At 35.0% G+C, this 16,236-nt stretch overlaps 1 protein-coding gene across 1 annotated transcript; it reads left to right on the forward strand.

The window, feature by feature from the left end:
• The first annotated feature begins 1,551 nt into the window (after positions 1 to 1,551).
• LOC123897979 (putative polyketide hydroxylase) lies at positions 1,552 to 12,760 on the forward strand. Its single transcript, XM_045948818.1, has 11 exons — positions 1,552 to 2,583; positions 3,208 to 3,290; positions 3,368 to 3,503; positions 3,697 to 4,184; positions 4,274 to 4,321; positions 4,514 to 4,688; positions 10,992 to 11,104; positions 11,199 to 11,295; positions 11,429 to 11,648; positions 11,894 to 12,041; positions 12,157 to 12,760. Exons 1-11 carry the CDS (start codon positions 2,382 to 2,384, stop codon positions 12,553 to 12,555), a joined length of 2,109 nt encoding a protein of 702 aa, XP_045804774.1. The 5' UTR covers positions 1,552 to 2,381; the 3' UTR covers positions 12,556 to 12,760.
• The last annotated feature ends 3,476 nt before the right edge of the window (positions 12,761 to 16,236 follow it).

A 16,236-nucleotide genomic window follows, 5' to 3' on the forward strand; every position in this document is an offset into this window, starting at 1 on the left:
TTCCATTTTTCATTCACGCATTGCATTTTTTCCCCTTCTAAACATGGAATTTTAACCTTAATTAATCTTTACTATAAAATGAATTGAACTTTCCACTTAACCAATAATAAATTATTCCCATTGAATTTACAATATAGATAATTTATAACTATTTGGTTGCTGGTTTCCTATTTGTGTAAGTTGCTTTTTATACGTTGTTTCACTTCTTTTTCTGTTCTTTCTTTTATGTTGTTTTAGTTAATTTTGAATTAGATTTGGTGTTAAAATTAACTTTAACACCCGGTGTCAACTATTTTTTTCTTTCTTTTTTGAGAAATCAACGAATCTAATTTTTTTTTTGGTGAATTCAAGTAGTCTAATTCTATTATTATTATTATTATTACACTTGGGATCCGTTTGTTATTATAGATTAAAAATAATAGTTATTTATCTACCAAAAAAATAGTTATTTTAAAATTCAATAATTTAGAGATTAGTTTTTAGAGATTTTATAGAAAAATAGAATTCACTTTGTGTTTGTTTATTGTAATAAAAATTATTTTTTTAATACCATAATTTTTAGCAGGTTTTTTTGTTGGTAAGGAAGCTAAAAAGAAAAAAAAAAAACAGAACTAAAAATAAAAACTATTTACGAAGAAAGAAGGTTCATATTGCATCATTCCTATGAAGATCACGAACGCCTTATGGAGGAGAAGTATGAGTCAAGAAGTCACGCATTTGAGGAGGCTCCAAGTTTAGCGAAGAAATTTGCATATTGATTCTTTTCTCTAAGTTTGTGATAGAGAGAAACATTTGTTTGATAGAGCAGTTCCTTTATATTTTGGATCAACACATCATGGAATGATACTTAACTTGTGCACCTTAATGAGGTTGACACAGTGCAAAGAATCAGAGTAGCATATAAGGTCATAAATAATCATGTCTTTGGCCAGTAATAGTTCATTCTAGATAGCATACAATTCGGTGAGCAAAATGTGAGATGACCCTTGAATGAAGCCTGAGAAGCCTATAAGATAGTGTTCGAATGTGTTTCTTTTTTGAATCAAAGCCGAACGGGAGAATCTAGGTCGAACGAGAGAATCGAGACAACTTCCATCTACGTTAAGACACATGAATGTTATTATAGTTCCACTTGATATGTCTTTCAACTAAACATTTCATTAAAAGTGGGGGAGAAACGGTTCCTGAAGGCATATCTCGGATGTTAAAGGAGAGATGACTTAAGGACCAAATCTCATTATTGAGACACATTTGAATGCGATTTTTTAATTACAAAATAACCTACACTTTTGAATACTCATTCTCTCTCCTCTAAAAAAATATTTATTATTTGAGAAGTTACTCTTATTGGCTTTTTATTTTTAGCTATTTTCTGATTAATTTTAAATTCTGAATTTCTGATTATTTGAAAAATCTATAATATTTTCAAAAATGATTTTTTTTACGGAATTTTTAAAAATGATTATTTTTACAAAAAAATGATTTTTTTTTCCTTTCAAAATATACGTACGGAGTATATATAATCCGTAACAAACAGCCTCATATTCTCATTCCTTTTCCTTTTCCCTTCTTTTTGCGTTTTTTTCATCATCATATATATCATCAAAAACTCATTTATCTATCTCTCTCTCAAAACCCACCACCGTGTTCCACTTCCCGGTGTCCCTCCGGCCACCACGTTGGTCCAAATTGAAAACTAACACCACTTTTGAACTCATCTTTCCATTCTCTACAAAACCCATAAGTTTATTTTTCGTTTTGGAGAAATTTAAATTTTGAGCCTCCACATTTTCCGGCCACCACGAGCCTCCTCTTGAGAAACTAATCCGACCAATCTCGTCCACTCTCCACTGCGGCGTGCGTCTGCCGTCTTTGTTCCTCCTCAATGTACAATCCTTCCTTAATCCATTTTCTGTGATGCAAATTGGGTACTTTTCAGTTGCCAATTGAATTGGTTTATTGGCTACTTTGATGCTTGCTACTTAATGAAAATAATAATGAGTATTGTCAAAATAAGTAATACTTTACTAAATTATCCCTAGAAGTCTATAAGTTACTGTATAGTAAGTTGGTATAATTGGTTGGTTTCCTTGAGAATAGTGCATATAGTAATAATAATTAGGGATACAATTAGAAAATATTGCATTGGAAAGTGAGAATGACATTCATTTTAAAACAAAATTTTATTCCTAAAGTGACACTTATTCTGAGACGGAGTTATGTAACTTGTGTTGTATGCTGCTGTTCAAATGTGAACCTTAGAAATGTGAACTGAAACTGCATTGCCCTGAGTTTGAAAGTAACTTGCAGCCACCAACAACTGAAAGTGCAATTCTCTTTCATGAAGAACACTTGAGAGCCTGGCTTTCAATTTTTAGGCCATGGGGTTTCTAAGGTTTATAAGAAGGTATAATTACCCTTTCAAAGATAAAACTCGAAATAGAGCATACTTAATTCAGCATATTCAAAGAAGAGGCTTCTCAAAAGAACAAGTGTTCAAGGGCGATGATGCAGTGCTTCCAGTTCTGATCATTGGTGCAGGGCCTGTGGGTCTTGTTCTCTCTATTCTCCTTACAAAGTTAGGTAGGTTCTGAAGTTTTCTTGTGAGCAGTGTTTGAAAATTATGCAGCAATTATAATGAGATGTGCCATGTTTTCAGTTTGTAATTTTGCAACGACGATAATTTCTACTTCCATTCAATGTTTATATATTTGTTGAAAAAACTTATGTGTGATGGATAATGCATGACTTTAAAACGAGCTATAGAGTTTCCTTTGTTAATTTATGTTACTAGAATACTAGCTTATCTGGCAATGCTCCTATAACTCACTCTGATAAATAAGGTACATAAGGGTCTATTTACTTAAAGAAAATGTTAATTGATTTCACTTTTAATTGCAAAAATTCCACTCTGTTTTCACTTTGGTTTTTGCTTTCAAATATTTTTATTTTAAAGGATACAGTGAATTACTGCGACATCTGTGGTCATGTAAATAAGGGTCTGTGGTTTGGTTACAATGAGGAAATGTTTTTTCGTTTAATTGTTTTCACTTTTAATTACAAAAATACTACATTATTGTCACTTTGTTTCCTGTTCCCAAACAAAATAATGATATTGTTTTCACACTGTTTTCAATTTACTCATATTTTTTATTTATATTTGTTGTTCTTCATGACATGTAAATATCTCCTTTTGTTTGTTTGCAGGTATTAATTGCACAGTTTTGGAGAGAAACAAGGCATTTTCAAAACATCCACAAGCACACTTCATCAACAATCGATCCATGGAGGTTAATACCACTCTTTGATAAATATTTTTATTTCCTGAAAAAGCACTGATATATTTTAACTCTCTGTGCCATTATAGATATTCTGCAAGATTGATGGCCTTGTTGAAGAGATCCAAAGGTCTCAACCACCAGTAGACTTATGGAGGAAGTTTGTATATTGCACTTCCCTTTCTGGTTCAATTCTTGGATCTGTAGATCACATACAACCTCAAGGTGCTATTCTATAATCCACTTGAGCCAATTTCCTGTGTGATAGCAATAGGAAGATTACTATTTTAGGGTAGTTTTGACAATATTGCATAGCCTTCAAAAATATGCAGTATCAACATTCAGACTACATGATGTTTTTATCATTTTGGTCAACATTAAGCTTCAGAAGATTCATATATCTTGTACTTGTTGCCAGATCTTGAGCATGTTGTCAGCCCAGTCTCTGTAGCACATTTCTCACAGTACAAGTTAACCATGTTACTACTCAAGCAACTTGAAAATCTAGGCTTCCAAACATGCGCACCTGAAAGCTCAGAAGGAAATAAGCAGTTCCGTGACAAGAAAATATTGATGGGTCATGAGTGTGTATCCATTGACACCAGCAATGACTTCATAACCGTAACTGCGTCTTCTGTAAATAATGGGAAGCAAGTAGAAAAGAATATCCGTTGTAATATCCTTATTGGTGCAGATGGAGCAGGAAGTACTGTGAGAAAGCATGTAGGAATAGATATGAGAGGTGAGAAAGACTTGCAAAAACTTGTCAGCATCCATTTTCTTAGCAAACGCCTTGGACAATTTTTGCTTAAGGAAAATCCCGGCATGCTCTTCTTTATCTTTAATACTGAAGCAATTGGGGTCCTTGTTGCTCATGATCTCAGGCAAGGAGAATTTGTTTTGCAGGTATGATATGCATAAATGTAAAAATTTCACCATTTTGTCTTGCAACTGGTTTTTTGCGAATCAAATGTCTGATGCTTATATTATTGCAGATACCATTTTATCCACCTCAGCAAACAATTGAGGATTTCAGTCCAAAGGTATCATCTACTCATAACAAAAGGTTTATACCGATTTTTTTAACGACATTTGTCATAATATGAGGAATAAAATATCTTGCTAAAGCTAAAACATGGAGTTTTGAAGAGGTCATAGGCCATGCCTGTTGATGTGATTAAGCTTGGTACATTTTATAAGTATTAACACACTGAAAGGGGTTTGATTCTTAATAGGCATGTGAGAAGTTAATCAGCAAACTTGTTGGTCGGGAGTTTGGAGATGTGGATGTAATTGATATAAAGCCATGGATTATGCATGCTGAAGTTGCTGAGAGGTTTGTATGTTGTGGCAACCGTATAATACTTGCTGGTGATGCTGCTCATCGATTTCCACCCGCTGGTGGATTTGGTTAGTTGTTTTTATCTTTATGTAGATAATATATGTTTACTGGTGTGAAACAAAAATAGTTTGCACTGTATCACTTTGTACCTTTGCAAAATAGTGTAGAATCCATATTTTTTTTTCTTTTTCCATGGGAACATGATGGTATCATGTTTGGAGTGAGGCAGTCTCAAGGTGGAATGTATGGGATATGGTTGTGTCTTTCTTTCTCCGAACATGGCATTGTCTTTTTCGTAAAGGTACATGTTGGAATATGTTTAGTTTCCTAATTTGTTATTTCTAGAAGATTCTAAACATATCATTATTTCCTTTTATTTCTCCTAAATCAAGGAGATAGCCAGTTGTACTTTTATTATAAATACCAACCTTGAGCTGAGGAATAAAATTATTACAGCATTCACACATATTTTTTAACATGGTATCACGAGACCTAGGTTAGGGTTAGAGTTCCACCGTAAAAAATCTGTTCGACCCGTTCTTTTACCCGACCCATTCTCATACCCGTTTAGTCTCTTATGGCCGACTACAACAAGTGGCCTTCCCTCGGCCAGGCCTATACCGGATCCTCGGTCAATAACGATGGCCAACCACCAAGTGCTGGCCGCGAAAACGGAGGAGGTGGCCGCGTAGACGGTGGTGGCCGTGGTGGTGGGATACCAGACATCGGAAAGATACCAGACTTTATCGCTAACAGTAGCGGTAATGGCGGAAACAACGGAAACAGGAACAAAACTGTTTATGGTGACAGCGATTTCAACACAGGCTTCAAAGACAAAGAGGGTTCCTCCCTCAAGGTCGATATTCCTAAGATGAACGGGAATAACTATAATCAATGGGCCCAAACTGTTCGCTTGGTATTGGATGGTAAAGGAAAACTTGGATTTTTGACGGGAGCATTCGCTGAACCTGCACAAGGAGACCCACTTCACCAACAATGGAAGTCTGAAAACTCCATGATTATTGCTTGGTTAGTAAGCACTATGGAAACTGGCATAGGCAAGCCTTACATGTTTTTGCCTTCCGCAAAGGATGTGTGGGAAGCTGTTAAGGAAACATACTCTGATATCCAAAACGCCTCTCAAATCTTTGGTTTAAAGTCACAGTTATGGCATGCTAAGCAAGGTGACTGGAAGTAACTGCTTATTACAATGAGTTGCTGACCTTATGGCAAGAGTTGGATCTTTGTTATGATGACAATTGGAAATGCGCAGAAGATAGTGTTTTATTTCTAAAGAGGCAAGAGAATGATCGTGTGTTCATGTTTCTCGCTGGGTTGAATAAAGATCTTGATGAGGTAAGAGGTCGAGTATTGGGAAATGTTCCATTGCCAACTCTTCGTGAGACTTTTGCAAAATAAAAAGGGAGGAGGCACGACAAGGAATTATGATGGGCAAGACACCTCGAAGCTCTGAATCTGAAGGCTCGGCTTTGGCAACTAGAAACCCCTACGAAGGAAAAAAAATTAGACGAAGTTCCTCGGTGTGATTACTGCAACCGCGAATGGCATACGCGTGACGATTGTTGGAAGCTCAAAGGCAAACCTCCTAACTGGACTCCTAATTGGAAGAAGAAGAAAGGTGGTCGTGCATTCCAAGCTAGTAATTCTGATCAAGGACGACAATCTACTTCAACTCAGGGTCCATTCACTACGGAACAACTAGAGAAACTGTTCAAACTCCTCGAGTCTCAAACTCCTTCTTGCTCTGTAGCAACAAAAGGTAACTCTGTTTTTCTTCGTGTCAGTCCCAATCATACTTGGATAGTAGATTCAGGTGCCTTTGATCACATGACAGGTGAATCCACTTTGTTCTCTTCATATAGTCCATGTGCAGGTAATCAAAAAATAAAAGTCGCAGATGGCTCCTTTTCAGCCATTGCCGGCAAAGGGTCAGTTGTGTTGTCTCCAATGTTAACTCTTAAAAATGTCCTTCATGTTCCAAACTTGTCCTGTAGTCTAATGTCTGTTAGTAAGTTAGCCCAAGATATAAATTGTCAAACTAATTTTTTCCGATCTCATTGTGTCTTTCAGGATTTGAACTCGGGAAAGATGATTGGCAGCGCTGAGGAGAGTGGAGGACTCTACTACTTTGACATTGGATCTGCATCACAACTACCTTCTAAAACAATAAGTTCCTGCTTTGAGTCTTTTTCTGTTTTGAATAATCATGATGACAATATTATGTTATGGCATTTACGATTAGGTCATCCTAGTTTTCCCTATTTAAAACACTTGTTTCCAAAGTTATTTCGTAATAAGGATATTTCTTTGTTTAAATGTGAAGCATGTGAATTTGCGAAACATCATCGTTCCCATTTTACAATACAGCCTTACAAACCATCAAAACCTTTTTCTATTATTCACAGTGATGTTTGGGGCCCTAACCGTACAAGTACACTATCTCTTAAGAAATGGTTTATCACCTTTATCGATGACCATTCAAGGGTATGTTGGGTGTACTTGTTAAAGGGGAAATCTGATGTTTGTCAGGCTGTAAAAGATTTTTGTATAATGGTGCAAAACCAATATCAAACTAATATTCAAGTCTTTAGAAGTGATAATGGCAAAGAATATTTTAACACTAATTTAAGTGATTTTTTTCTTGAAAATGGAATTATACATCAAAGTTCATGTCCTAATACTCCCCAAAAAAATGGAGTTACAGAAAGAAAAAATAGACATTTATTGGAGGTAGCTAGAGCTTTACTTTTCTCAGTAAAGTACCAAACTATTTGTGGGGTGAAGCAGTTTTAACTGCTGCCTATTTAATTAACAGAATGCCTTCAAAAGTTCTCAATTTTCAAACTCCAATTGATACTTTCAAAGAATGTTTTCCTAGTACTCGTGTTTCAAATGATTTGACATTAAAAAATTTTGGTTGCACAGCCTTTGTACATGAACATAAGAATGTTGGAAAACTCAAACCACGTGCTATAAAATGTGTTTTTGTTGGATACTCCCCAACCCAGAAGGGATATAAATGTTTTGATCCAAAAAACAAGAAAATGTATGTCACTATGGACGTTACATTCTTTGAAAACAAATATTTTTTTGATGATACTCATCTTCAGGGGGGGAATTTAAAGGAAGACTCGTTTCAAACCGAGGACATGAGTTTTTTTAATAATTTATCTTTGCCTGAATCAGAAAGTTCTAAGACTTATAGTTTTGCACCAACAGAAAATGGCCATGATTCTTTATCTGAGCCTACTCCTGTTATGAGTAAGGAACTTGGTGAATCTGAGCCTACATTTTCTCATGAAGAAAACCATGAGAATTTTCAAAGTAATAATGATGATCTAATTGAAATGCCACAAAGTAGTGAGTCATCTAAAGAGAATAGGTTTGAAGCAGAAAACAACATTTGGAAAGGAAAGGTTTTTGTGAGAAAGAATCACAAAGAAAGTGATGAGTCCACATCTCAACAGTGTCATGAATCTGAACCAGGGAATGATCAGCCTCCTAAAAACCGAAAAGGTAAGTCTATCTCTGTTTCTGAGAGTCGTATCTTGTATCCCGATATAGATGATCCTGTTGCTGTTAGAAAACCTGTTAGATCTTGCACTAAACATCCCTTGTCTAATTTCATATCATATTCAAAATTGTCTTCATCATTTTCTGCTTTCACCTCAAAATTGTCTAGTGTAGAAATTCCAAAAAATGTACAGGTTGCTCTAGAAGTTCCAAAGTGGAGGGAAGCTGTACTTGAGGAGATGAAAACCCTTGAAAAGAACAAAACTTGGAGTGTTATGACACTACCGGATGGGAAGAAGACGGTTGGATGCAAATGGGTGTTTACTGTGAAGTATAATTCAGATGGGTCAATTGAAAGGTATAAGGCTCGATTGGTAGCTAAGGGGTTTACTCAGACCTATGGTATAGACTACTCAGAGACATTTGCTCCTGTTGCTAAATTGAATACTGTTAGAATTCTCTTATCTGTTGTAGCTAACCTGGATTGGTCCCTACATCAGTTAGATGTTAAGAATGCCTTTCTCAATGGTGATTTTGAAGAAGAAGTATATATGGACATTCCTCCTGGTTTTGAAGATAGGTTTGGATCAAATGTATGCAAACTAAATAAGTCTTTGTATGGATTAAAGCAATCTCCTAGAGTTTGGTTTGAAAAATTCACTCAATCCATGATGAAACAAGGGTACGTTCAAGGGCAGGTTGACCACACCTTGTTCACAAAGTTCTCCCAAGATGGGAAAGTAGCTGTCCTGATTGTTTATGTCGATGATATTGTTCTTACTGGAAATGATACAGTTGAAATGGGAAGAGTAAAAGAGAAATTAGCAGCAGACTTTGAAATCAAGGACTTGGGATCCATGAGATATTTTCTTGGTATGGAGGTTGCTCGATCAAAAGATGGTATTGTTGTTTCCCAGCAGAAATATATCATAGATTTATTGAAAGAAACGGGAATGAGTGGATGTCGACCGGCAGGTACCCCCATGGATCCTAATGCAAAACTTTGGGAAAAAGGTAATGTTCCTGTTGATACGGGAAGAAACCAGAGATTGGTTGGGAAATTGATTTATCTGTCACACACCAGACCAGACATTGCTTTCTCGGTTAGTGTAGTAAGCCAGTTTATGCATTCTCCTTTTGAGGAACATCTTGAGGCAGTCTATAGGATATTGAGATATTTAAAGGCAACTCCCGGAAAAGGATTATTTTTCAGGAAGACTAATGAAAGAAATGTGTCTATCTTCACCGATGCTGATTGGGCAGGTTCGATTACTGATAGAAGATCAACCTCTGGATATTGTGCCTATGTTTGGGGTAATCTTGTGACATGGAGGAGCAAGAAACAAGGATTTGTAGCAAGAAGTAGTGCAGAAGCTGAGTTTAGAGCTATGACTCAAGGTATATGTGAAGGATTATGGATCCATAGAGTCTTAGAAGAACTTAAGATGAAAATTGAGCTTCCGTTGAAGTTGTACTCTGACAGTAAAGCTACTATTAGCATAGCTCATAACCCTGTTCAACATGACAGAACCAAGCATATTGAGATTGATCGACATTTCATAAAAGAGAAGTTAGATGCTGGAATCATATGTTTACCTTTTGTAACCTCAAGTCAACAAACTGCAGATATCTTAACCAAAAGTTTGGCAAGACCCACCTTTGAGCATTTGATAGGCAAGTTGGGCATGACAGATATCTATGCACCAACTTGAGGGGGGGGTGTTGGAATATATTTAGTTTCGTAATTTGTTATTTCTAGAAGATTCTAAACATATCATTATTTCCTTTTATTTCTCCTAAATCAAGGAGATAGCCAGTTGTACTTTTTGTTAAGAGTCCCACATCGGTTGAGAGATGGCCTGACTAAGTGTTTATATACTAGAGACAATCCTCACCTTACATGCCGGTTTTGTAAGGATGAGTTAAGCCCAATACTCAATTTTAAGATGGTATCAGAGTCTCTCCACGATCCTTTGGGCCACCTGTTATCAGGTTTTCGCTATCGGGCCACCTACCGTTTATATCCACGCACCAAGCCCAATAGTGCTGGGCGTGAGGGGGTGTGTTAAGAGTCCCACATCGGTTGAGAGATGGCCTGACTAAGTGTTTATATACTAGAGACAATCCTCACCTTACAAGCCGGTTTTGTAAGAATGAGTTAGGCCCAATACTCAATTTTAAGACTTTTATTATAAATACCAGCCTTGAGCTGAGGAATAAAATTATTACAGCATTCACACATATTTTTTAACAGTACATTTGATTAAGGACCTTAAAGGTAAAGGTAGAGTAGCTAAAAGTTTTCATCAGTGGTTGATGATATTTCTTTAAATTTAGAAATGAACAACTGATCCTTCCCATCCTTCTCATCCTTTCCTAACACCTCCAGAGTCCAGCCACACAGAATCCAATAGGGGAAAGGAAATCAAATAATCAATTAACTTAGATGTTTAACATGGCTGGAAAAATCCAGTGTCACAAGTAAATGTTAGTGTTAGATGGAGGTTTTTGTTTATGGTTTGGTGCATCAACTTTGGTTTTCTTGAGAATAATTTGGGTGCTTTATAATATCCGTTTTCAAAATCTCTGGCACTGTAATTTCCTAAATCATTTTTAAAATGACCAAATTGAAAGAGCACTTGTATTAGTGCAGCTTTTTTTACCCCCAAAAGTCAAGAGTAATCCACTCCTTTTTTTCAGTTTTTTGTTTGTACATACAGTTCCAGGTCAGGGACAGTGAGGAAAATATAGGATTTGAACCCACAATTTTTTGTTAATGCAATGCTGTTCATTTAAGTGAAGTATTTTTTACACAAAAAATTGGTGTAATGTTGCAGGAATGAATACTGGAATTCAGGATGCACACAATCTTGCCTGGAAAGTTGCTTCTGTGATAAAGGGTATTGCCCCAACTTCAATGCTAAATACCTACGACATGGAACGTAGACCAGTAATGCTTTTATCTTCTGTGACATTTTTTTAATGTTTATTTATATTCAAGTTAGACAAACCCATCGCCATTTATTTCTGTCAATTGTTGTCAGATCTCTGTATTTAATACAAGGTTAAGTCTGGAAAACTATAGAGCTGCCATGTCTGTTCCTGCTACACTCGGTCTCAATCCAACTGTTGCAAACACAGGTACACAATTATTTCATGTAATGATTTTCTTTTATTTCATAATCAATCAAATAATCTTGCAAATGTTGCGCTGTTCAACTCCTTCCTTGCTAAATAACTGAAACTTAACTGATTTTTGCTCATTTGGTTGCAGTTCATAAAGTTATTATTAATGGGGTTGGTTCCATCTTGCCATCTGGATTGCAGAGGCTAGCTTTGGATGGAATTTTTGCTATAGGCCGTGCACAACTCTCTGAATCTGTTCTAAATGAAAGCAACCCCCTTGGATCCTCAAGGTTGGCTAAGCTAAGACATATATTTGAAGAAGGGAAAAGTCTTCAACTTCAGTTCCCTGCTGAAGATCTTGGTTTTAGGTATCACTGTCTAAATATGACATTTTCTACATTTTGTATGAGCTATTTATCACCATTCTTTGGTTTTAGGCATGGCTGTTACTGTAGTTTTACATTTTTGTACAGTAGTAAATTGGGCCAAATCGATAATTATCATCATCTGTAATCATTTGCGATTATGTTTAGCATTTTGATGGATGGATCATAAGATGGATGAGCATTTTGGGGGCACATGTCTAACTCTAACTAAAAGCTGTTGTACTTAGGTACCTACAAGGTGCAATTATGCCAGAGAGTAGTGATGTTGAGAGTTCCCCACAAGTACCCACAGGTCGTCGGAGGGACTATATCCCTTCAGCACAACCAGGATGTAGACTGCCACATATATTTGTGAGAGTAAACCGATTAAGCAAGGTTTGTAGCACCATTAATTTATAAATTTTAGCTAAATGATTAGCTAGCTCGTTTTCATTGGTTTTAATCATCAACTTTCTTCTTTTGTTAATATAGTGTAAGTAATGTTTTGCAGGAGATGGTTTCTACGCATGATCTTGTGTCTGGAGATAAAGTTGAGTTCGTTCTCATTATAGCACCTGTAAAGGAATCTTATCATTTAGCTCGTGAAGCATTCAAGGTGGCTGAGGAACGACAAGTTTGTCTCAAAGTGTGTGTTTTTTGGTCTACTGATTCTGGTGTAGGACTTGATAAAGGAAGTAAAGAAGCATTATCACCCTGGAAGAATTATGCAGACGTTGATGAAGTTTGTTCAACAACTGCAAATTGGTGGGATATGTGTAACATGACAAACAGAGGCGCTATTTTAGTTAGACCCGATGAACATATTGCATGGCGTACAATTTCAGGACTTGCTGGGGATCCTAGGGCGGAAATGCAGAGGGTTTTTTCTTCTATACTTAGAGCACACTAATAAAATAAACATACAAATTTGTATTGATTCTTACAGGAGTACTAGTGTTTTAGGTAGATCATAGTTATCATGTGATGCCTGTGCACGCTAATGTTTTATAAAAAAAATGTAACGGCTTCTAATAATGATGAAACAACCAGGTTGTTTCAAGTGTTATATTCTTAAAATTTTTAGTGTATTTATATAATTTTTATTTTATTCTGAACAGTTTGCTGTGTGCTACTAGATTCGTTTGTAGTTTGTTGCTAAAAGAACTAAAGGAGAGTCTACATATTACCGTGTCATTCTGAATTTATGTTGGGAACTATTTCATTTTTATGGGGATCCACATCCATCTGGTGTCTGTTAGGCCATGTCTGAATGTCAGACTAAACTCCATTTGCCAAAAGCAAGAACTGATCAATTTGAAACACAACCAATTTCATCAACATTTATTTTCCTTTATAAGTTAAGTCGTGATTATAAGCAGTAGTTTTGAAAATTAGATGTTATATATATATATATATATATATATATATATATATATATATATATATATATATATATATATATATATATATATATATATATATATATATTCAAACGGAGAATCATAAATGGTCTTGTGCTCCATATCTTATGTCGGATTATAGGTTGAAGAATGTAACATTCAGAACTGCAAAAAGGAAAAGAAAAATTTGCTAATGAAGATGAAAGAACAGTTTCTAATATCAGACGAGCTACATATATCCAGGGTAACAGACTACAAGCAATTGCATAAATAAATCCTTTCAAACATTAATGAGATCAAAATCACAAACTAATGATTCCATAATATAGATACTTCCACTACATCAAGTACTAGTAGTGTAATCAATACAATTCAATTTTTTATCACCAATGTTGGTATGATTGTATGAAGGTTAACTCAATGTAGGCTGAGTTCAAAAGGAATATTAGACTTTTCTGGGCGAGCAAGGCTTGATCAAGATACATGGCGTTTCAAATTTCTATACAACGGCCCCTAGAGATGCCAACAAAGGAATCCTCAAATATTAACTACCAAATACGGTTATTACATAACCGATAGATGATGTTACAATTCCAAGTAAACTACCAGCAATGACCTGCAACATTAATTTGGAATATTAACAAGGGAAACCACCACTAGTAAAAAAAGTATATAACCCTAGGAAAATATCAGCTTAACATTTCAAAGAAAGTAAAACATTGTAACACATACTATGATAGGCTTGAATGTTCATAAAAGTCAAATTAGTATAACGCAATCATCACCTACTGTACTCAAGATACAGTAGCAGTTATATATATTTTTTGATCAAATTAGTACTCAAAATACATAATTTGACTTAATCAGATTATATATCGAGTAAATATTAAATAACAGGATGCATATTAAGCGTCTGTTTTGTAAGCCCAATAAGTCAGCTAATAGCTAATTGGACTAGCTTATAAGCTTGCTTGATAAAAACAAGACGTGTTTGGTAACAAACTTCTCCAATTAGCTTATAGCATTTATTGAGATGCTATTCAAGTAGCGTTTGAGCTTATAGCTTTTTATATTTTAGGAAGCAATCAAATGCAGAATATTGAACCTGAGGCGGTGTATGTCCTAGAAGTTCACGAAGCAGTCTGCTATCAGACAGAGGATGTTCAGCAGGAAGTTCAATGACAATTTGGTTAAGAACCTGGGAAAAAACAGTCATTCAGACAGAAGAAAAATTCTATGGCATTTCAAGTCTCGTCTTTGGCATCGAAAAAAAGAACAATAGGACAAGGCATCAAACCTGTGCTTGACGTCCTGCTTGCAATCTTACACCAGTAGCATCATACATCACCTGCCACTGCCAGCAACAATATTTGATATCAGAAACTCTCCCAACCTTATAAGCCAGTCATTAGCATTTGTTTCTCAATTCTCATTGTATAACCTAATTGTTTTATTGACGGGACACGACTTTTTATTACTCGTATACAAACATGTCTATTCCAGTATTTCTGTTAATGCAAAGATTACTTAAAAAATGTAGATTGAATCCTTCATCAAATCACACTACAATAATAAAGGATCAGCTAGATTTTCTTGAAAAGTAAGAAACTTATTAGATAAAAAAATTCTATGTTATTATATCTTTAAAATGAGAGACTTGTTGGTAAAAAATGATCCATATTTCATTTTAAAAATGCCCATGGAACAGGACAAACAAACCTAAAAATGAGTTTCAATATGAAGCACAGACACTGGACACCAATGATAATTTGAGAAAATGGCATATCTCAATGTAATCATATGCATCGGTGTCGGACACCAACGTGTGTTTGACACCGAGACACGCCTAATCTGAGTCTATGCTTCACAGGATTCAACCAAGACAAAACTCTATAATTTTGTTTTAGTGAAAAAACGTTTTTTAAAAACCAAACTGGAGTGAAGACATTGTTTTAGTGAAAAAATGTTTTGAAGGTTCTGAACGTACGTTATTACAAGTGTGAAGTAATTTTTTGATATAATGGTGTCTTGTTTATTAAACCTGAACCAGAAAGTGAATTGGTTGCTGTTCTGGGAGTGCATAGCATAGCATACTATCACAAAAAAACATCAATGATGACTAGACGAGGACTTTACGGTGTGATTGTTAAATCCGTATTCCCTAACATATACTACAAAAAAATGAGTTTTTTTCCATTATAATTTGGGACGGAGGAGTAGCTGTGACTTGTGATGATGATCAAAACAAGAGATTCATAAGCATCGTTAAGAGATACTCCATCCGTCCCAAATTATAAGGGAAAAAAGTCCTTTTTTTTTTCCAAATTATAAGGGAGAAAATCATTTTCAAGAATGTTTTTATCTTATTCTCATAAAATTAAATGCAAATTGCATTAAATTTTCTCTCTTTACCCTTTTCTCAATAAACAACAACCAATAAAAATTATTTTTACATCTTCATATGCAACTTATTCCAAGGAAAACTCACAAAAACATATTTCAAATTCTCATGTTTTCCTTTTTCTGAATAAGTGTGATTTTTTTATTTTCTCTTATAATTCGGGACGGAGGGAGTATTGTTCAAGAAAAAAACAAAGGAAGGGATATTGTCATCGGATTTTTCGGTAACAAATTAATTAAGGAGCAAATCACATAAAGGATATCATGTGAGTTTAGCAAGTGAATGATTTAAGACCTTTGGATTAACTTAAATTGATGGATTACATTTGGTGCCAAAATAAAGTTTTACACCTGGTGTCAACGGATCCTAACATATATTGTATGATTTGATTGTGATTGCATCCCTATGACTCTATTGTAAACTTTTTTTAGTCTACCTTGGCACGTCTTGTGCTGAGGAGGCTGTATGTGTTAATATATTTCATTTTGGGTTCTTCAAAAAAAAAAACATATATATATATATATATATATAGAGGAGAGTTATATTGACTCCAAGAGTAACTCGAAAGAGTTACTCCACATCCTAACCCTTTATTTTGTTTTAATCTAATGGACCAATATTAATCATCATTAGTAATTATGTGACCTCATGTTTCTTAACTATTCTCACAATATTTATGGATTCCATTTTATTTATTTCAATTTATGGTTTCCATTTATTACTTTATGTATATTCATTTTTTCCTAAAATATTAATAGAAGAATCCAAAATTAATTATTGGTAAAAACAA

The sequence above is a fragment of the Trifolium pratense genome, linkage group LG7, assembly GCF_020283565.1.
Source record: "Trifolium pratense cultivar HEN17-A07 linkage group LG7, ARS_RC_1.1, whole genome shotgun sequence".
Classification (NCBI taxonomy): domain Eukaryota; kingdom Viridiplantae; phylum Streptophyta; class Magnoliopsida; order Fabales; family Fabaceae; genus Trifolium; species Trifolium pratense.

Coding starts and splice junctions, on each gene's coding strand:
- LOC123897979 (XM_045948818.1), top strand. CDS start 2,382: ATGGGGTTTCTAAGGTTTATAAGAAGGTATAATTACCCTTTCAAAGAT. Junction 4,689..10,991: donor TCCACCCGCTGGTGGATTTG/GTTAGTTGTTTT, acceptor GTAATGTTGCAG/GAATGAATACTGGAATTCAG. Junction 11,296..11,428: donor TCCAACTGTTGCAAACACAG/GTACACAATTAT, acceptor ATTTGGTTGCAG/TTCATAAAGTTATTATTAAT.